This window comes from Etheostoma spectabile, chromosome 22 (genome assembly GCF_008692095.1).
Source record: "Etheostoma spectabile isolate EspeVRDwgs_2016 chromosome 22, UIUC_Espe_1.0, whole genome shotgun sequence".
Taxonomy (NCBI): domain Eukaryota; kingdom Metazoa; phylum Chordata; class Actinopteri; order Perciformes; family Percidae; genus Etheostoma; species Etheostoma spectabile.
This window is the reverse complement of record NC_045754.1, coordinates 19549858-19572508: the sequence shown is the minus strand read 5'-3', so window position 1 is coordinate 19572508 and position 22651 is coordinate 19549858. Positions and strand designations below refer to the sequence as shown.

At 42.8% G+C, this 22651-nt stretch overlaps 1 protein-coding gene across 6 annotated transcripts in view; it reads left to right on the top strand.

Moving 5' to 3' along the window:
* Window positions 1–20525, top strand: part of arhgef4 (Rho guanine nucleotide exchange factor (GEF) 4) — an 83806-nt gene extending 63281 nt beyond the window's left edge. For 3 of the 6 annotated variants that reach the window (XM_032504354.1, XM_032504353.1, XM_032504350.1), the window contains 9 exons: window positions 8182–8361; window positions 9098–9298; window positions 10686–10865; window positions 11190–11422; window positions 12722–12875; window positions 13108–13254; window positions 15783–16026; window positions 17202–17279; window positions 18999–20525. In XM_032504354.1, the coding sequence (XP_032360245.1) occupies window positions 8182–8361; window positions 9098–9298; window positions 10686–10865; window positions 11190–11422; window positions 12722–12875; window positions 13108–13254; window positions 15783–16026; window positions 17202–17279; window positions 18999–19156 (1575 nt within the window). In that variant the 3' untranslated portion in view covers window positions 19157–20525. The remainder of the gene's footprint in view (window positions 1–8181; window positions 8362–9097; window positions 9299–10685; window positions 10866–11189; window positions 11423–12721; window positions 12876–13107; window positions 13255–15782; window positions 16027–17201; window positions 17280–18998) is intronic. The other 3 variants (XM_032504352.1, XM_032504355.1, XM_032504351.1) reach the window with 2 other exon arrangements.
* Window positions 20526–22651: the final 2126 nt, after the last annotated feature.

Here is a 22651-nt window from a genome sequence, read left to right as displayed (position 1 = left end):
GTTGATAAGATGAAAGAGATGACAACTGCCTTAAGGTGCAGACACAGTCTCCCCAGGGCAAGGCAGGAGCCCCAAGTATAGGGTGTGCACATTGCCGATGACCTCCAACGATCATGCAACTGCCTCCAACATCTGACTGGCTGCGTCACTGTCTAGTGTGGGAGCAATTCAGACTGCGAGTCCCTACCGAGGATAGTGCAGTCAAAAAAGTATTGGGAGTATTGGGACCCCTCTCCCCTCAATGGACCAAGGTATGGAGAGTGGACTGATAGCTGGAGAGGTGCCACTTTACCTTCTGGGCACAGACAAAGGTGCACTTGCAATCAAAACCCTTAACTTCTTTAACCACATACAAAACTCGTGTGAGAGCCATATCACTCAAAAATTAAAAAATAAATAGAACCAATGGTGTTAACTGCAAATATGACTTGGACTTTCATTAATCGAAAAAGGTAAACATTGCGTCAATCACTCTACCCGGGGAACAGCCCCTCAGGGGCTCAAAGCTTGGGCTTAGCGTCCACCCTCTCCATTAATGCGTGTCTATAGGTCCTGTATTTCAGGCCTCTGTGTATAATAAATAATAAGAACCAAGTCTAAAAAATTTTTTTTAATGTGAGGGACCAATAAAGTGCTCACATATCTGCTAATATAGCAGTATACATGTACTGTTTGTGAATAAATGGAGTGCAAATAGCACTCAACCTTAAAACCCTCCACGTGTGTGTGTGTGTGTGTGTGTCTGTGTGTGTGTGTGTGTGTGTGTGTGGTTGTGTGTGTGTGCGGACACTACATATTTCCCTGGAGATCTGTCCATTATTCTGCATGGCTTCAACCGCACCTCCCTCTGTCCCTCTCATCCCAAAACCCCACCCCCCTCTCAGGGGTTGCTATGGCCCTGCCTCAACCACTCTGGTATCCAGGATACGGTGACACACTCTGCATCCTGATAGGCTGCCAGTTATGCAGGGGTGGGCACACAAAAAGAAAGGAAGGGAAGGAAGGGGTGGGGGGGGCGGAGGGCGATCCTGGTAGTTAGATGGATGGCTGAGGCAGCACCACTCCAGGGAGAGCACCATTTTAGCAGGAGCTCTTAACGGAGAGAGAGCGTGGGCAGAGACAGAGGGATAGAAGAGGAAAATCAAAGCGGAGGAAAAACAAATGGCCGGTTGGTTTTAGAGGTGTATGCGACTGAGCATATGTAGGCGAGCGTGAGAGAAGAGCGGGCCGGAGAGCAAGGAGACAAAAAGGGATAAAAAGAAGAGAGAGACAAGAAGGCATGAGCACGAACCGGAGAGATGCAGAACATCGTCCTCCGTCTTTTATCCTGACATCCTGACCGAGAAAGAAAGATAGCAGAGGAACCAAAAGGACAAGAAAGACCGAACTGGCGGACCCTAGAAAGCAGAAAGAGAGGGGAGGCGCCTGAGGAGAGAAAGAGGAGAAAGGGAGTAAAGGAGGAAGGGCAGGGGGTGGGGGTTTGGGAGGGCTGGGGGGAGGGCGGGGGATGCTCCGCATGTAACACACAATTAGCTTCACAGCGCTCCGACTCACTCACACTGACACAGCCAGGCACCCAGCCTCCACTGGCAGGCCGGGGCAACGCTGGCCGTCGGCAAAGTGGCAGGAGAAGCAGAGAAGGCGAGCGCCGGAGCCGAGCGGAGGAGGAGCGCAGCGCCCGGGGACGGCGACGGAGACAGTCGGGGAGGAGGACGGGGCGACGCGGTGTGGTGCGGAGGCTTGGTGCCGAGGGAGAGGCGGCGGGGGAGGGGCAGCGGGGCTGAGGAGGAGGAAGAGGACGAGGCCCGGGGACTGATGGCTCGCGGCAGCGGCTCCGGGAGGTGGAGCCGGCAGAGGCTGGGGTTCTTCACCACCGTGCTGCGCTGCAACCTCCCGCCGGAGACCCAGAAGGTGGTGGTGTTTGTCATCATGATGCTGCTCATCGTCATCAACGTGGTGCTCATGTTCCTGCTGGCCTTCCAGTAGAACACCTGCACACGCACGCGCACGCACACACACACGCACATTCACACACACATCTGGATGGAGGAAAAGAGCAGATAAACTAAGACACAGAGGGACCAAAGAGCAGAGGAGGACTGAGCGGGGCTGCTGGGATTGATGGTTGTCCAACGTGGCAGAAGCCGAACACAGGTACAACCAGGAGGAGAGGGACACTCATTTTCTGTGAGAATAAATGTATTGTGTACCTTTTTGTCAACCGAAACTTGTAACCAAGAGGAATGTGCAGGGGATAGAACTTTTACACTTACAATTTACAACTTGCAATTTTCCTTGTCGATTAATCTGTATAATTTTCTCAATTATTCAATTAGACAGAAATTTGCGAAAAATGTTGATCAGTGTTTCCCAAAAAGCCCAAGATGATGTCCTCAAATGTCTTGTTTTGTCCACAACTCAAAGATACTCAGTCTACTGTTACAGAGGAGAGAATAAACTAGAACAAAGTCACATTTAAAAGGAGCTGGAATAAGAGAATTTTAACTTCAAATTTCAACCGATTCATCGAACATCAGTAAATAGTTGGTAGTTTAACAGTTGACCATCAATGGATTAATCCAATAATCTTTGCAGCTCTAGAGCACAGAACCTTGTAAAGGGAGGGTTCGTCAGAATTTGGAAAATGGTATGATTTGTCCAGGTTTTGAGACATCTGTCCCTGTGACTTCAGTCTCCACCCCAACACATTTACGCTGATGGAATTCAGGTTATGATTGTGGGGCTTGAACGATAAATTTCATGTTATTCACACCACGTGTTCTACTAATTGTCAGCAAATTCCTTTAGAAAAAAACCAAACCAACATTTAGGTATTCCATATCTCAAGACTTCCCAAACCTCTCTGTGGCTCTCACCTCTGAACGCTCTGAGAAAATAATGTTCTGGTTTGGGTGATGCGGCCCTGTGGAAGCAACAGTAGAGTAACAGAGGGTTTTCATGTGATGTAACACGCCCTGTGGCAGCTCTGTTCCAGCTCCTCAGCTCTTGGATAACAGGCTGTTTGTGTTCGGAACATACAACTTGGCTACCTTTACATGCACACCAACATTCCACTTTCATCCCGAATATGACGATTTTCCGAATTTGATCCAGGTCATGTAAACAGCATATTCTGAATGAGGCGTTTTTTCCGAATATAACCTTTTCTGATTAAGACATGGGCGATATGTGCCGGTATTATTCTGGTATTAGCGGCATTCTTTGGAAATGTATACCGCGCATTGGGAATATGCGTCTCTATCTGGGTTTTTTACCCCAGTTTATGGCCTCCTGCCTGTTTACGGCTTAAAAACCAGCCAGCCGACCGTTTGCAGGGCTGTGGACACGGTAGAGACGCATGCCCAAAGGATAAGAAGGATAATTTAAACATTATGAAGAACTCGGATACCAACAGGTTTTTGGATATGCACACATATAACAACGCCGACCTTTTCAAGAAGCTGGTTGAAAGAATGAAGGAGGGACGCTGTTTTCGCACATTCCAACTCAAACAAGTCCACCCCTGCTGGTAAACTTAGAAAAAATCTTATTTTGCACGGCTGCATGTAAACTGGAATGTGAATGAATATTCCCTTTCATTACGCACTTTCATTACTTTCACGAATGTTTATATATATATATATATATATATATATATATATATATATATATACATTTGTATTATATTGCTGTAAATCAATGACTACGTTTACATGCACATAATATTCCAGTTTTATTTGCCCTAATTCCGCAAAAGACGATATTCCGACTAAGCTGTTTACATAGCTAATGAAAGTGACTATATATATATATATATATATATATATATATATATATATATATATATGAATGATGTCAAATATCAGTCTGTTGGTGACTATAACTTTGTTGTTGTACTGATGGAGTCAGTTGTGTGGAAATGGACAATCTACTGAATTTACTATGTGAGCCATCATAGCACCGCCCAAACATTTTGACCAACTTGCATTTATTTGTTTGTGTAGCTATTATGTTGATATGTTGCAGTATTCAAAATGCGGGTGAAGCATTTGTCACGGTGACTTGGACATATGAGCTGACTTGTTATATTTGCTCGCTACTACACACTAGCCACTGGAAAGTCTTGATTTTGATTGACTGCCGGCCTCTTTTATTTTCTTGTAACAAAGGCCTACACTAAGAAGCACGCACCTCTGTCACATGTATTGTTGTTTCAAAATTAATTTACCAAGACTACACTCTACTGTGGGTCCCGTAGCAACAGTTCTGACAGTACTAACTCAGAGGTCTTATGTGTTTAGGGGGCCACTGGGCAGGTGTTTCCACATAATCAGGACTGCTTATCACTGGGTGGATGAAACATAAATTTCAACTATATACACTGTGCAACTGAGTGACTCGTCTTTCCCCGTCTTCTCGCTCTCACCTAACTCTCCACATGTTCATTTTACAGTAGTGATGTCGCTGCAGATGCATTTCTGAAGAAACAGCAGGGGTCTGCATTAAAATTCACCTCTCCGAAGCCCAGTTCTCACCAAAAGATTCACGTTTTAGAACGTCGCGGAGAAAAGTTTCAGCGGTCTGAACCGGCCCGTCTAAGCTCGACTCAAACCAGCTGATGGTGTCCCTGCGACTCAGCTGGTTGAGTCTCCAGAGGCTGGTTTTACAACGTAAGAGACGTCTCCTGTTTCTACAGCCAATAGAGACGTCAGCTGGTTGAGTCTCCAGAGGCTGGTTTTACAACGTAAGAGACGTCTCCTGTTTTAACAGAGAAGTCATCTTGTAAAGTCAGTTACAATGAAATGATGCTCAGTCCATTTTATTTTCGTTAGAAACTGTTAATGGAGGCTCAACTAGCGCCCGCCAGCACGTATGGTGGAGCGAGCTAGAGAGTGACTGAAGAGAGGGAGCGCCTCGGACAAAGCCATGAGTCAGAGAAACAAAATGTGTTTTTGCTGATTCCATATTCATATTTAGACGGAAACGATACATTCAGCTTAAAAATGCCTGGAAGTCAGAAATTAGGACGAAAGTACAACGAGCCGTTGCTATAGAGATGGTACACCGTCCCGTCTTGTCCCCTTTGGTGTGAACTGGTAGGTTTCAGAACGCTGCAGACCGACGCGTTGCAAGCAGTTGCAAGCAGTTGCAAGTTTCAACTCGTCTCGGGGCGAGTCTTTGGTCTGAACTGGACTTAAAGTGTCAGTGCTCCAGGTCGAGCTTTCTTTTAGGTTAAGAAAGCAACTATTGTGAGTTGTGCAGCTTGTTGAATGTAAAAAAATAAAGAGGCAATTTACATTACAAAATTCCAAAGAGGTTGTGGCAAAATTGGCGCCCAAGCTGGTGGGGGGAAGTGAGTATTGATTTAAGATTCAGATGGCCTAAAAATGATGACAATGTAACTTTGTTTCCTTTGGGAAATGGAGGGGACACACCTGTGCTACATGTTGTAGCACTCTTCAGCCCTACTCTGTGTGATTTTGGCTTTTTGGCAGCATCACTTCAATACATCAATTGGATTTACAGGACTGATATATGAAATGAAACCAGCTTTTCCCAACCTCTTTGGTTTGACCCCTGACAGTCTGTGATCTGTATTTAGAAGTTATATCAGAATAGGTTTACATGGTTTAATTTTCAAAAAACGCCATATTTCTGTTTTACTGCTCATTGCTGCAGCTCCTCTTTTCACCTTGTGTTGAGCTCTCTGTTTTAACTACAGACCATTGCACTTCTGTTCCATCTTTGTTGGGAGTTGCACATGTACAGTACCTAGATAAGGACTGCTAGCCAGTCAGTAGCAGAGAATGAGGACAATACCTAGGTAAGGACTACTAGGCAGTCAGGAGCAGAGTATGAGGGCGTGCCCTGACAGTACCTGGGTAAGGACTACTAGCCAGTCAGAAGCAGAGTATGAGGTCGTGCCCTGACAGTACCTAGGTAAGGACTACTAGCCAGTCAGAAGCAGAGTATGAGGGCGTGCCCTGACAGTACCTAGATAAGAACTACTAGCCAGTCAGGAGCAGAGTATGAGGGCGTTCCCTGACAGTACCTGGGTAAGGACTACTAGCCAGTCAGGAGCAGTGTATGAGGACGTGCCATGCTAGCAGCTAGGCGAGCATTATAACGTGTCTTACAAAGTGATGAGCGTTTGTCACAGAAGTAAAGGTTGGACTAATATAGAGCTGTTTGTAGCAGTTTGTGAACAGTGTTTTCTGTCCCCCCCCAAAGTCCCTAAGTGGGGGACTTTGGGCTTTTTCACTTTGTTAACCTATACATGCACAAAAAAGATATATAACACAATAAAGGAAAGGGAAAAGCCAAAAAGCATAATATGAGCACTTTAATAAAATGTGTGGCTTGACAAAGTGAAATTACCCTAGCCCAAGTCTAAAGCTAAATACAAGAATATTTTATTGGTATGGCATAAATTAAGTGTATGGGTAATAAAGATACATGGTTTCATTTATGTAGCACAGGGGTGTGTGTGTGTGTGTGTGTGTGTGTGTGTGTGTGTGTGTGTGTGTGTGTGTGTGTGTGTGTGTGTGTGTGTGTGTGTGGGTGTGTGTGTGTGTGTGTGTGTGTGTGTGTGTGTGTGTCCCTTAGTCATGCAGAGCATGTTTACAACCGGTTGTATGCTGCTGTTTGCTATGATAAAATGTATTAGGAGGATTATGTGGTGTCAAGTAGTCAAAGAAGATTCTGGAGAGAAGGGCAGCAGAAAGGCAAGATGGTGTGGGAGTGTTGCCTAGCAACAGCCGTATCGTCAGCTTCCCTCATCGCCGTGATGGATCAGTGGAGCTAAGAGCCAGATCGCAGAGAGAAAAAAATGAAGCGACTATGTCTTTAGCAACACTAGTGAGGTAGTGTGAAAGACGTCCAGAAAGAGACAAGCGTGCGGAGAGGAAGGATGGTGGGCTGATGTGGTCCGGCAGGATTTGTGTTGTATCTGCAGGAAGGTGGACAGCATAACTAATGGCCTCTGTAGAGTATGGGACCATGTTGACGCATTGAACCTGGTGTTGTGATATATGACCACTGCAGTGTTTTCATCAATAACTCTCAGATGCTTCTGGCCTCGCTCTGTTTTGGTCTCCTCTTCTTCGGATTTTCACACTTCCTCTTCCCTCCTCTGTATCTTTTTCTCTGTCTGCTCTCACCTGAGCTTCTCAATGATTCTGCATGCTACACGCTGCCCTGTTCCTCAGCCTATATCAAAGCTTAATGATGAAGTTGGAAGGGGCAGAGTGACCCATGTGTATGGGCCCGCCTTTGACCTCATGGCATCAAAAGAAAGCTCACTGAACACAACTTCACTGTGTCCCAAACATATATTATTGTATTATTATCTTATTATTTAAGGGTTAATTCCAGACAAAGTGTCCATTATTGGGAATTAATGGATAACAGAGAGGCCAGAACCCATGCGCAGCCTCCATAGAACTTCATTAATTACCTAATCTAACTGCCTACCTATAATGGACACTTTAAACGGCATTAACCCACTTATGCTGACATCATTTGCTAAATAACCTTTTTAAGACCGTTAACTTTAGATTTTAATACGTTTTACAATAAAAAACTAACCTTATCTATAACCCAGTTTCCCTGGTAACACCTGAAGGTTGGACGAATACCTGGAACAATCATTCCCATCCCATAAGGTTGTTATGCAATGCACCACCAAATAGGACGGGCCTTAGATAGGATGTGCCACGCTTGGCAAGCGGAGATATTTTTAGGAATCTGGCTCCTTATGTGCTCATAAGGGGCAAGGTTACCTCCCCTTTCTCTGCTTTGCCCTTCCAGAGAATTTGGCCCACCTATGAGAGAGAGAGAGACATCATGGCTTTCAAACAGGCAAAGTGGCAGTTGGTCAAGGCCACACCATCTTGCTCCAAGGCTGAATTTTAGGAAAGAGACTTCAGATATGGTATTAGGGGACCACTAAGGTCTATATTAGAAAAAGGTCATTAAAATATGGTATTAGGGGACCAATAAATGCGACCATGCGAAAGAGTGTATTGCACTGAAATTGTGTAATGTTGCATGAGTAAACCCAATCCTTGATTTTAGTGGCTGTTTGTTGACCCACTGTATGACTAAGAGTGCCCATGTTGCAACCATGACATTCCAGCTCATGTCTGACCTGTGACCCTTTCGGTGGTGCTTCCTCTGCAGCTGATCAGTGATGGCAGCGTGGTGTACGCTGAGGCCCTCTGGGACCATGTCACCATGGACGACCAGGAGCTGGGCTTCAAGGCTGGTGATGTCATCGAGGTAGTGGACGCCACCAACAAGGAGTGGTGGTGGGGCCGCATCATGGACAGTGAGGGCTGGTTCCCCGCCAGCTTTGTACGGGTGAGACAAACCAGTCTGTCCAGACTGCTGGAAGAGACCGGCCATACGGCATATGATTAATGCATGCAGCTGCTGCAATATGACAGACTGAGTAATATGAAGAATTAACTCCTTATTAATATTTCTCCCAAATTGTAGATTCTCAATAAGACACTTGACACAAAACTTGAGAAATGTACTGACATATTATAGGGTTATCATAATGTTTGTGTATTGTTCCTCCTGTAAACCAGAAGCTATACAACACATTGTTATGAACGAGTTGAAATCAAAAGTTTGCGCCACAATTTGTATATTTTACGAAATGATGGCGACCGCCGGCCGGTCACGTGACATATAAATTTAGTGGTTGTAACACTTTGTTTTAGTCTAAGGTCTGAGGACATTTTTAAATATCTTTTTAAATTCACATTTTTAGGATGTTTGCATACAACTGGATACCCATGATTTTCATATCAAAATGTTCAGAACAAACTCGGCTTTCTAGAGCTGACAGGTTGATGTTCGCATTTTGAAAATCCTCCATTGTTTTGGTGCTTGAAATGAGTTTACAAAAGTCTTGGGTTCACAAAAGTAGCATGATATCTGAATAACATAATAAATAAATGTCCAATGTGAAATTTTGTAATATCGCTTCTTGGAGTAGGACTGATGTCAAACATCACTTGGACTCGCCGGTGTGTGTTTTGTCCTCCTTTTGTCCTCGAGGGTTAATAGTTACTTACGTCCTCCTTAGTTGCGTGTGAACCAGGATGAGCCCATGGAGGAGTATCTGGCCCACCTGGAAGGGGCTCAGGCTGGTGAGGAGAGTCGGGCAGGTCTGGGCTTGTTGCTGGGACCAGGTTTGCCCTGCAAAGAACAGATGAGGACCAATGTCATCAATGAGATCATGAGCACAGAGAGAGACTACATCAAGCACCTAAAAGACATCTGTGAGGTCTGGATTAGATCATGTGAAACATGTTAAAACATGTCTTTTACTGTCTTGGTGAACCATGAGCAGATATCATGAATGTGCTGCCATGGCTGTGGGGATGTTGGCTCACTCATGCAAGTCTTGTTTTCCAATGTATTACATCTCAAGGATTGGCAGTAAAACAGACAATCTTTTGTGAATATATGTACACACAGACACACAGACACTATCGGTCTAAGGTTTGGGGTCACTTAGAAATTTCACTTAAAAATTTCCATATCACTCCATTATAAACAGAATAATGTAATACCTACATTGCCCACTATCAGCAACCATTCATCCAATGTTCCAAAGGCACATTCTGTTCACTTATCTGACATCATTTAAAAAAACTAACTAACTGAGAAAAAATTGGAGAACCCTTTTGAATAACTGTTATTAGCGGGTATTCTGTCTACAATTGAGTGCAGTGGAAATTCTAAGTGACCCCAATTGTGTGTGTGTGTGTGTGTGTGGTGTGTGTGGTGTGTGTGTGTGTGTGTGTGTGTGTGTGTGTGGTGTGTGTGTGTGTGGTTGTGTGTGTGTGTGTGGTGTGTGGTGTGTGTGTGTGTGTGTGTGTGTGTGTGTGTGTGTGTGTGTGTGTGGTGTGTGTGTGTGTGTGTGCTGCGAGAGAGAGATGGAGGTTCTTTTTTCTCCTACCTGTAGTGCTATTTATCAATCTTGATAGTTTGGGTTGTGAGTTGGCCAGTGTTGGTGATGGCGGCTGTAGCGATGTCTATCTTCTCTTCAATATAACTTTGGTGCTTAAAACACCCCAAAATACATTTGAAAAACTCAACAGCAATGTCTCTTTTCGGAAATCATGACGCAGTTACTCAAGATAATCCAGAGACCTGGCTGTGAGCAGTTTCATGGCAAAACGTTTTTCCTTTTAGCCAATGTGCACCCGGCAATGGTGACACTGAGCTGTTGGAGAAAACAGCCGTATACACACTGAGGAGGACGCCGTTAATGTTCAGATCTCACACTGGCGGAAGCATGAGCCTCATGCGTGCGCTACCTTTTGCATGGTGATACGTTTGGCGGGTGTACAAAAAAAAATAGTTCCGGTGTAAAACCGCTCACAGCCAGGTCAAATGTCAAATGTGCTTTTTGGGGCGCTTCGAGCCCCATAAGCTGAGTGCCATATAGTTCCATTACATGGGAGAAAAGGCAGACATCTCTATAGCCAATATCTCCCAACAATCGGCAGCTCATACCAAGACTATCTGGACAGATAAATAGCACTACAGGAAAGATACAAATATTTATGTATAATAAATGTTTTGTTTTGTGGTAATTTTTGGTATTATTTTTTTTATAAAAAAAAAATCCAAAAAGTCAGTGCAGCATGTTCGGTTTCCCTCAGGGCTACATCAAACAGTGCCGCAAGCGGACAGACATGTTCACGGAAGAGCAGCTTCGCACCATCTTTGGAAATATTGAAGATATCTACCGATTCCAGAGGAAGTTCCTGAAAGACCTGGAGAAGAAATTCAACAAGGAGCAGCCGCACCTGAGCGAGATCGGCTGCTGCTTCCTTGAACACGTAAGCCGAGTCACAAAAGCCAATCGAAAACCATTTAATCCAGAGAACTTGCAGTAAGCCTACAAATTTCCACACTAGTATTTCAAAAATGATGCCACCAGAGAGATGTTACTGTATGGAAGAGATGGCACACAAAGAGTAATTTTGCTTAAAATCATCTAATATCGTCTCTTTCACTTTGTTTTCCAAAACTCTCAAACTAATATTAGGTAGGTATAGATATAGTTTTTGAAAAATACCTTTTTACTCTGGGTTAACCATTCTACCCAAATAGTTTTTTTTGCTTCTACTGTAGCTCTTTCTCTTGTTTTTTTGTGTGTGTAGCAAACCGATTTCCAGATCTACTCTGAGTATTGCAACAACCACCCCAACGCCTGCGTCCAGCTCTCCAAGCTCATGAAGGTCAACAAGTATGTGTTCTTCTTCGAGGCCTGCCGACTCCTGCAGAAGATGATCGACATTTCCCTGGATGGCTTCCTGCTCACTCCCGTGCAGAAGATCTGCAAGTACCCGCTGCAGCTGGCTGAGCTGCTCAAATACACCAACCCACAGCACAGGTGACCGCAAACTCTTTGTGTTCCCGCGAGGGAGGACGTCCAGAGATCCAGTAGTGCACGCATGTGCTGATGTAAAAAATAACTTTTATTCATTTGTCTTGATAAAGACCAATGCTCATTGATCTGAATGGACAGATGCAGTTGATATCTATAATTCTTTACCTTATCCCTACCATCCACTAGCAGACTCTGAACAGACTTTGAACAGACTAAAGTCTGAGACCATCTCACATCTAAAGACAACCATCTCACATCTAAAGACAACCATCTCACATCTAAAGACAACCTTCTCACATCTAAAGACAACCATCTCACATCTAAAGACAACCATCTCACATTAAAGACAACCATCTCACATCTAAAGACAACCATCTCACATCTAAAGACAACCATCTCACATCTAAAGACAACCATTTCACATCTAAAGACAACCATCTCACATCTAAAGACAACCTTCTCACATCTAAAGACAACCATCTCACATCTAAAGACAACCATCTCACATTAAAGACAACCATCTCACATCTAAAGACAACCATCTCACATCTAAAGACAACCATCTCACATCTAAAGACAACCATCTCACATCTAAAGACAACCATCTCACATCTAAAGACAACCATCTCACATCTAAAGACAACCTTCTCACATCTAAAGACAACCATCTCACATCTAAAGACAACCATCTCACGTCTAAAGACAACCATCTCACGTCTAAAGACAACCATCTCACGTCTAAAGACAACCATCTCACGTCTAAAGACAACCATCTCACATCTAAAGACAACCATCCCACATTTAACATTAAAGACTGTCATAACATGTAAAGACTGGGGATCTTGTAGGGTCACACATTACAAGACTACATCTAGATTTGTTTTGAAAAATGTAACTAAGCTAGCCAGCTGACCGTGCTAGACCTAGCTAGCTTGCTGTGTCTGACACCATTATTATAGGATCCCTACAGAGGTCGACTTCTTATTGAAAGAGTAACATGAAACAACCCTGAAATTGCTCTCCATTTAAAATAAACTGTAATTTTAGCATTGTTAAATATAGTTCATTTATAGTCCAAAATAAAACATATCAATTGGTTGTCCTTCCACTGTTCCAACTATCAACCCTTAATTCACCCATTTACATGTGAAAGTAGAGGGTTAGGGTTAGTGATAACAAATTCACTCAGTGTTGATTTTGGTCTTTTCATAAAATGTCTTATCTAAAAGAAAATTATATAATGTCACCACACATATCTTTTAGGCTTTACACCCTGACTGCATGTCACTCTCTGATCTGTAGGGACTACAAAGATGTGGAGGCGGCCTTAAACGCCATGAAGAACGTCGCCAGGCTGATCAACGAGCGGAAACGACGCCTCGAGAACATTGACAAGATTGCCCAGTGGCAGAGCTCCATAGAGGACTGGGAGGTGCGTGCGTGTGTGTGTGTGTGTGTGCATATGTTTGTGTTGCTGCCTGCATGCATGCATGTATGCAAGTATGTATGTATGTATGCATGTATGTATGTACTGTGTTTGTTGCTGTGTGTGTGTGTGTGTGTGTGTGTGTGTGTGGATGTGGATGTGTTTGTATGTACTGTGTATGTACTGTGTTTGTTGCTGTGTGTGTGTGTGTGTGTTGTGTGTATTGCTGTGTGTGTGTGTTTGTATGTAACTGTGTGTCTGCGTGCATTCCATGCAGGGCGAAGACGTCCTCAGCAGGAGCTCTGATCTCATCTTTTCGGGGGAGTTGAGCAAGCTGTCCCAGCCACAGGCCAAGAGTCAGCAGAGAATGTTTTTCCTCTTTGATCATCAGATGGTGTACTGCAAAAAGGTGCTCAGCATTTCACACCGCACTTTACACGTCTTTTATGCTGAGGACAGTATGAGCTGAAGGGGAGGGGCTTGCAGCGTCTCCGACTGTGGATGGGGAGATAACTTTAATGACACTTTTTGACTCCTGCCAGGCCAGTGTTTCTTAGCTCGGGGTTGGGGTGCTCACAAGATTTGTAGAATAGGGGAAGATGAAGAAAAGTCATAATTTTTTCTTTTAAAAATACTTAATACTCCTCAGTCTGTTGGTCGCTGTCTATTTGTTTTAATTGGGCATAATTCCCCATTTGCACAACTGTACTGTACTCACTCACTGTACTGACTGATGGTGTCATGAGTGGGCAGTGCTTCCGTTAAGAGGTAACACGTAAAACTGATGGAGAAACAAATTAAAATAACAATAACTATCTGCTTTGTAGTGCGCTTAACATTTCAGTTGAATTCAGAATATATGAATCGAGAGGCCTGCCATCTACAGCCGTTGTTGGAACGCTGGTTGATTTGATTTTAATAATTTGCTTATACAGTAGAAGCCTTCCCCAGAATGTCTCACTGATGGTTTTCCCTTCAAAGTTAGCCGCTATGTGCAAAACTAATAGTGGATTTATGTTTATATAGGAGAAATATACAAACATTTCATATTTAGTCAATAGGCCACTATTGTCCACATCTACGTAAAGTGGACTCCTTAATTCAATTATAATGGGCTTTCGTACTGTGCAATAGGTAATATTAATAAATATTAATAAAGTTTACAACATTATTTAGAGTAGTGATGTTCAACAGGGGCTCCGGACCCCTAGGGGGTCCTCAGAGTCATTGCAGAGGAGGGGGGGCCCGCCAAATTATTGTTTTATACCTTTTTTGAAAGTCCCCCCCCCCCCAAATTAAAATAGGCTGAAAAATACACTAACATGAATCCAACATATTTTTGAAAAAGATAAATTGCCCTACCAACCTCAACAACACTGATGAGACAATAACTATAGCCACCATGGTAATATATGAATATGTAAATAGTTTAGTATTTTAAGGTACCAGAAAAGGTTACACTACACGTAATATGCAAGTGAATAAAATATATACATAGTAGGGGGCTCGGCTCCCTCTCTTTTCACTCTCTTTCTCCTGATTTAGAGGATATAGTGCGTGAGCTTGGTAGGAAATGAAATTCAATGTTAAAACGAGATTGGACCCAAGACTGCAAGCTGGGACCTTCTGGTCCCCTCAGGGTCTTGGGGCCAAAGGACAGTTGGCACTTTGGGCTGCTTAGTTTAATTTAGTTTGGTGTAGTTTAATTGCACAAACAAGTGAAATACATACAATAGAATAAAAAAAAAAACACAAGCAACTACATATTACCTGCCAAAAATCAATTTGTGACCCTGCGGGAAAAATCAGACCTGGGCAGAGGCTTTACTTTAAAAAACAATAAATAAAAAAAACTACATAAAACAAGCGTTCTCTCTGGTCTCATTTCCTGTCAAAAGGTCATTTATTAGGGATGCCCCAAATCCAGCCTTTTGGGGTCTGGCCGAATACCGAATCCACTGGTCAAGATTCTGCCGAATCCTCTCCCATCCCCAGTCCATTACCACAGTAAACACATTAATGAGGTGAACAACATCCTGTGATGGGACTGTCCTTCCTTTGCCGTACCTGAAGTTGCTGCATGTTGGCTGCTGTCTGCCACCAAGAGACAAATCGGCATTGCTAATTGAAGACGTAGCTCAAGTTTAATCGCCTCCTTTTGATTGAAAGTACAGCCAAACATCACTTTTTCTGCTCACGAGTTCCATTTTCACTTTCTCACAGCCTACTGCATTGAACGGTCCACCTACGTAAACACCTTCCCGTACTCACTGGCGCCGTCATTACCTTGACCGTATCGCGCCTAGTGCAAGCGTAGGGTTCGGTTCCATGAACTCTACGGTTCGGCAGAAACCAAACACCGTCAAAAAAGCCCAATATTCGGCCTAATCCAAAGCCGAATCCTGGTTCACTAGTTATGATCATCAGATGGAAAACTAAACAGTTTCAGAAACATTTAAAAGTTACATATAGTTACTTTAACACTCATGTTGTCCTTGGGTCAAATTGACCCGTTTTCAGTTTATTTTTTATTTGTTTTGTCACAAAAGATGGGCCGTCAAAATAACGTTAAAAATATCAAAAATCTTTGGAAAATGTCAGAAAAAGCGATAATAATGTTGAAAAAAAGTGACCATTGTTAATGGGAAGACAACACAAGGGTTAAAACCCCTCTTAACTGGGACCTTAAGGCTTAGTAATCCTGCCATTACTATGACTCCAAACTTCACATTATGTAATCCTGCATCACTGCTTTCAAATTAAAACATGCCGCACAACTCTACGCTATATTTATACCAAAAATAGCCTGGGTTGCCTCCAACATTATTCCCCTGTTTCTTTCAATCAGACGTATTGGCTCTTGCTGGTTCTGGAGAATACTACCACTGCTACTTGTACTAGGGTTCTTGGCTGAATTTGCTGTCCGTATCCTTGCAGGACCTCCTGCGGCGGGACATGCTGTACTACAAGGGTCGGATGGACATGGACCACATGGAGGTGATAGACGTGGAAGACGGTAAGGAGAAGGACTTCAACATCAGCGTGAAGAACGCCCTGAAGCTGCGCTCTCTGACCGGGGACCAGGTCCACCTGCTGTGCGCCAAGAAGCCGGAGCAGAAGCAGCGCTGGCTCGGAGCCTTCGCTGACGAGAGGATTCAGGTCCAGCACGACCGTGACACAGGTCAGACATCTGCACGGATCGTGTTCGTGGTCAAAGAGCCCCTATCATGCTCCTTTTAGGCGTCTACTAGAATAGGTTAACATGCGTTGATGTTCCAAAAAACATTGGGTTTCTCTTTTTTTTCATGTAAATGTGAGTTTTTTCTCGGAATGTAACTATAATCTTGCATGTTTATGATTTATGGTCCGCTCTGTGCGTTGCTATGGTTGCTGTACACAAGCCAACTTGCCGACAGTTTGCAAGGCTGCAGACCCGATAAGGAGAAACACGGCTACTTTTAAATATTATCAAAGACATGGATATCGACAGGTTTTTGATGTACGCAAACATTACTATGCCGACCTTTTTAAGAAGATTGTTGAAAGACATTTGCATCGTGATTCAAGCCTCTACAGATTCAAAATCAATTCATAGAATTCCAAAAATTGATTCATATTTGTTTTTTGTAAGGAAGTGTATACTATCACATGGGAAAAGTAACCTGAAAATCGACATCAAATTGTGACATTTTCTGAATCGTCCGCCACTGTTTGAAAACTTTAAAAAAAGAAATCCTTTTTTTGCACGGCAAATTTTAAACGGGAATATCATTGGAATATTCACTTTCATAAGCCATGTAAATAGTTTAGTCTTTTAATAATTAATACCGTCTTTAATATGTGCATGTAAACGTAGTCAATGAGCCGCTGAGCGTGCTGCGTGTGATATCATTTCCGCATGTGGGTTCGTTTGAAAGGTACACACATGTTACACACACACATACAGAAACATACAATGAGTCCTCGTTTTATAGTTAGATGATACACAGACCTGGGATCTGCTTTTTCTCTGCCAACAACACTACAACAGCATTAATACTCAACTAAAAAAACTACTAAAAAAACCAAACTGTGGCAAATGTCTGTGATGCTGATCGAAGGAACAGGCCGTCAGAGTGTCAGCCAGACTTCTGTCCTGAGGTGAGTCTGTATTAACTGGCTGCTTCCCTGGCACATTAGTAGGAATAAGGGTTTGGGTTGGATGTTGAGTCTTGCACATTTACAGTCTGTTGGTGTTTACCTTTTGTTACCAAACACAATGAAAGAATAACTTCAAACTGATAGTCTGTACATCTTGTAAAGCCACACTTTTTGTTACTGGGCTATATAAATAATTATATAAATTTCTCCTCTCAGGGTTCTCTCTCACAGAGGTCCAGAAGAAACAGGCCATGTTTAACGCCTGCAAAAGCCATCCAGCTGGGAAACCAAAAGGTATGCACCCAAGGGTTCAGAGAAAGGCAAATAATAAGATTGCCTAGGCACTAAGCACCTGAGTGTGGTAGTCTCAGTGTAGTGTTTGTATCAGTGTAGACTCTACATCCCCTTGTTCATAAGTTTTAGTTCCTTTTGTCAGATAATATAACACCCATCTTCTTAAAGGGTAAATATGTTTTTTTTTCAACCTGGACCGTATTTTCCTATGTTTCTAAGTGACTGATGTGAACAACAGTCTTTGAAAAAGTGTCTTTCCTACAGAGAGAGACCCTTTTAAAATCTCTTTGAGACCTTTCTGTTTAACCAGAAACAGCTCTGAGGTCACTAGCTTTAAACCCACCATATTTTCACATAGATACACACAAGATACAAGATTGTTGTTCCCATCAGTCACTTAGATACAAAACTTGGGAACATAAGGTCCAGGTTGAAAAACAAACCCATAGCCTTCACATCTCTGGGTAATATCAGTCTGAAAATGCCTTTCCTTCTTTCTGGGTTTGGACATGGGTCACCTCACAATGAGAAATGTAAATGCTCTATAGTATCTATAATGCATACTGCAGCACTTTCTATTTAAATTCTATGTCACCAGGACCTGCATTCTTCAAGCATGTCAGAATCACAGTAACGGTTGGACTAAGGCTAAAAATACCCATCCTCCTCCAGAACAGGAGAGCCGATTTATTTATGAAGATACCTACACACGCTCGCAACAAGACAGGCATCACCGGTAAAAAATAAATGTCAGCCCTGAAATTGCTTCAACTACACTCTTTTTTTGATTGGTGCCTATAAAAGTCAACACTTAACGGCCCAGATGTTTTCACATTAAACAGAATCTTCCCCTTTTTCCAGGTAGGCTTTTTATTTGATCTGCAGGAAGTGTTGGGTTTCATTGACGTTAGCTTAACTGTGCTTGAAAAACAGCAAAGCTGGGGCAACTGGCCAACATTTGTGAATGAAAATACTGTTTGTGTTTTAAAACAGAAAGTCAGAGCAGCAGAGTATTGACTATAACAAAGATCCTCTACTAGACTAGAAATCTAGACGCACCCTAGCGACAGCAAATGTAATTTGCAGCTAGGGTCACTATGTTGGCTTGCGAGCTGGAAAAACCAAATTGTGGTCAGGCCAATCACATCGTGTAGAGAGTCGGTGGGCGGGCTTAACATAAGGACGGCAGACTAGTGACGGTTGCGCGTGAATTCCCTGCTACTTGAAAACAAAGAAGATGGCTGCAGTGGTCTTTCCAATGGGCTGTGGCCGCGACTCTGGAAGACTCGGAGTGAAGCACTGAAGTCATTCTTAAAAAAGAAAGATGTGTTCGGAGTTTTGCCGACCGGATACGGCAAAAGTTTAATCTATCAACTATTGTTGCTCTGGTCGGTTGTGATGCTATCCTATTGCGTGCAGAGGGAATTTGAAAGACAACCGTTTATCCCTCCCCTCTGATTGAGCCCTGTCCATGGTGAGTTCAGTTCTGGCTTTTCAGGCTAATCCTCTGCACTAAAGATAGCACATTTCAAGCAACACAATGGTATGGTATGAAACGGTAGACACTTCCTGTCTCCTATTGGCACACCGGCCAATAACAAAAGCACATCTGAAATATACCGTATGATGAATGCAGGCCACCGGTCTCATTTCCCAGCTGTGTCTGGTGTCTCATAAAGAGCTATATGTAATGCAATGTTGTGTCTGCTTCCTCCTCAGCAGTGACCAGACCTTACTATGACTTCCTCCTGCGACAGAAACACCCGTCCCTCCCCACCGCCTTGCCCCAGCAGCAGGTGTTCATGCTGGCCGAGCCCAAGCGCAAAACCTCCACCTTCTGGCACAACATCGGCCGACTGACACCTTTCAAGAAGTGAAGGAGAGAAAATCGTAAAGCCGTGGAGCGAAGGAACTGAAGGGGGGAGTTGGGGGGAGAGAAGCGCTCTCTGCTCGTGCCTGAATAGACCCTTTTTAATTAATCTCCTTTTCTTTTCGTACACGTAACATTGCCCTTATTGAAACACTGATCCATTGTATAGCTGAGGATTATTATGATGAGGACGAGATAATTTTTTTTGAAAGCACTTTATAGGTTGGTTAACAATCAGACTTGAGAATGGTCTCCCGGAGACACTGAATCAAACGGGGGGGTGGGGTGGACTCCTGCTTAACTTACTACTACTGCTACTACACCTCCGATCAAGCGCCGACTGGTACTAATACTACTACTGTACTGCTGCGGGCGGGCGCGGGACTCCCGATTGTGCTGCCTCTGTGAACGACAAAAAAAAGAAAAAAAAAGAAAATAGTTGTCATTTCTTTCCACTGTTGTGTTGTTTTTTTCGATTTCACAGATGCCAAGTGTTCGCAGTGCCAGACCATTTTGTTTTTTTATATTTGATCTGTGTCTGTTTATGAAGAAGAAGAAAAAGGGAACATTGAAAGTGTGTGTGTGTGTGTGTGTGGGGGGGGTCCCTGTGCTTTTTCTCTGTGCAAATATATAATATCAGGATTTTATTTGAGCTGTTTTTTTTTTTTTTTTTTTTTTTAAGTGTCTAGTGATCTCCATCCGCCAGGATTTAGTTCCGTGCGTCTCTGGTGCATTTATGGTATTGTGCAAACACTTGATAAAAAATTGTCAAATGCAAGAGCAGAAGAAGAAGAAGATTTTTCTTTTTATTCAGCAAAACGGCAGCAACACACATTCCTTGAGTCTGATCCTCGACTCCTCCTTTTACCCTTCATGTCAATAAGAGTAAACACCTTGGTTATTTCTTTCTCTCTCTCTTTTTTTAAAGTGCCATTTGAAGTGTGTCACGGATGACTTACAATGACATGCATGGATGTGATGAAAAAATGCTGTGAAGAATATTTTTTTATCTCTGAAGAACCCTGCTATATTTAACCAGACTTCAGGAGCTGAGGTTTTCATTGTGCTACTTGGCTGACAGCATCACACACCACACACACACACACACACACACACACACACACACACACACACACACACACACACACATACACACATACACACGCTCTTTTATCTACCTTTACTGTACTTCTGATAGCCGGTGTTCCTGCTCTGTGTATCTGGTCTCCAGTATAATCTCATTTCTGATCGATGCAGCCCAGTGAAATCGCTCTGTAAGTGCATTCAGTAAAATGTGCTCCTTTCACCTTTTGTGTTCAAATGTTTTAGCTTCTGACGATATGGAATATTAAACATTCCTAAGCTGACAAATGTGACCGTCAGTATGGGGTGATTATTGTTTCATTTCACAGTGCTGCGTCGCCCAGCAGACATCACGGGGGAAGTCGTGATGCTGTCCCTGTCATCAGCTCAGCGGCAGCTTTTCGACTTCAGTCCAATCAAAGTTCATCAAGTCTGCGACACCTACCAATCAGAAGGTTGGTGGTTCCATCCCAGGCCCTGCGGACCCTTGTCGAAGTGTCCTTGAGCAAGACATTGAACCCCGAATTCCCCCGGATGCTGCACCAGCTGTGTGTGAATGTGTGTTAATGGTTCCAGTGTTGCTAAAAGTAGCTAGTTGATGCCGTCGGTTCATTTACATATTGGTGACATCATTATGCAATCATTTGCGTATAGCTTAGTGTTTGTATGGTGCTAAACCGGTCTCACAAGTATTTGTAACTTGTAAAACACAATTCACAAATGAATGTATCTGTGACCATGGGTCTAATTTGTAAATAATATTTCATCATTTGTAAATTAACTTAATATTTTTCAATGTGAATATATTTGTAACTCTTATATGTGTGGGTACTTTTGAGACCGTTTTTCCTCAGTCTCAAAAGTACCCACACATAGGAGATTTACCTTGGACAGCAGCTCGGAACCTAAGGTATTACATTGACGCTAATATTGAAATATTTCCCAGGCATGCACACAATAAAGATCTAGTTTTAAAAAAAACTAAATCTTAAACTAAGACCAACCACATCTTGCAGCTTCTTCAGGGGAATGACTGATATTCGTGATGTTACACATCCAGGATTACCCCGGTGCCACCAAAAAAGTTTGCTAGTATTTTGCTAGTAATTGAAACTCAATTTAAGTTTTTTTTTTTTTGGTTCTGCTGTTCCCGAGGTCAAGAATGAATTTTAATGCTCAACAGTAATGCAATTTTAAAGAAAGAGAATGTAGACTTTATTTAGACCTCAGAAGCAAAATTCAAGCATCTGCTCTGCATTAACATAAAATACGGAAATTAAAAAGAAAGGCATACCTAACTACATTAAATACAGAAATATGACTATACTATATAATATTAATACTTGTGCTTTGCTATACCAGGACAGGTTCTAGATCTGGTAGATCTGCGGGCTAGCGGCCGTCCATGGCCATGGTGCGGTGCTGTTCTTGGAGACGGGGACATCATCTGTACTTGCTGATGGAGCCGGTCCCAGGTGCTCCTCCAGGTCAGTTACAGGTATGTGCAATGTAAACGAACTCAGGGCTGACCTGCTTCAAAACACTGCTAATGGTGATTAATCCATCAATATATTGAAGGGACAACACTGTACAGTCATATAGTCCAGCAACAGTGGCTGTGAGGCCACTATTACGTTGTGTATTTACATTATGTGTCATTTTATCAAAAGCAACTTCCAATTTATTCCTTTCAACCATGAAGGTAGGAACTCCAGACAGCAAGAAGTAAGTGCAGGTACATTATACAAACTAGAGCCACGTAAAAGTACAACTGTAAGTGTTTTTTTTGTTTGTTTTTTAAATCCAAGGTGTAGATGGAAGAGACTTAGGCTTTCGGTTGCGCTAATGTCAATGGGGAAATCATTCCACCATTTAGGATCCCCATTAATAATAATAATAATAATAATAATAATAATAATAATCTTTTTTTGTAGAGCACTTTTCAAAAGCAAGTTACAAAGTTTACAAAGTGTAAAAACAATAATACCCAAAATGCAAAAAGATAAAAGCATGACAACATTGAAAAGACTAAAATACAGATTAATATATAATTAGTAAAATACAATAAAATAAAAGGGATAAAATAAAGTCAAATAAGATCGGGAAAGGCTCTCCTATAAAAGTATGTTTTAAGAAGGGACTTAAAAGAGTTGACTGACTCAGCTGACCTGATCTCCAGGGGCAGGCTGTTCCAGAGCCTCGGGGCCCTGACACCAAACGCTCTGTCCCCTTTAGTTTTCAGTCGAGACTCTGGAACAGATAGCAGACCTCTGCCCGAGGATCTCAAGGTGCGTGCTGGTGTACGTGGGACTAAAAGGTCAGAAATATAACAAGGCGAGAGGCCATGAAGAGCTTTAAAAGTGATCAATAGAATTTTAAAGTCAATTCTAAAACATACTGGGAGCCAGTGTAATGAAGC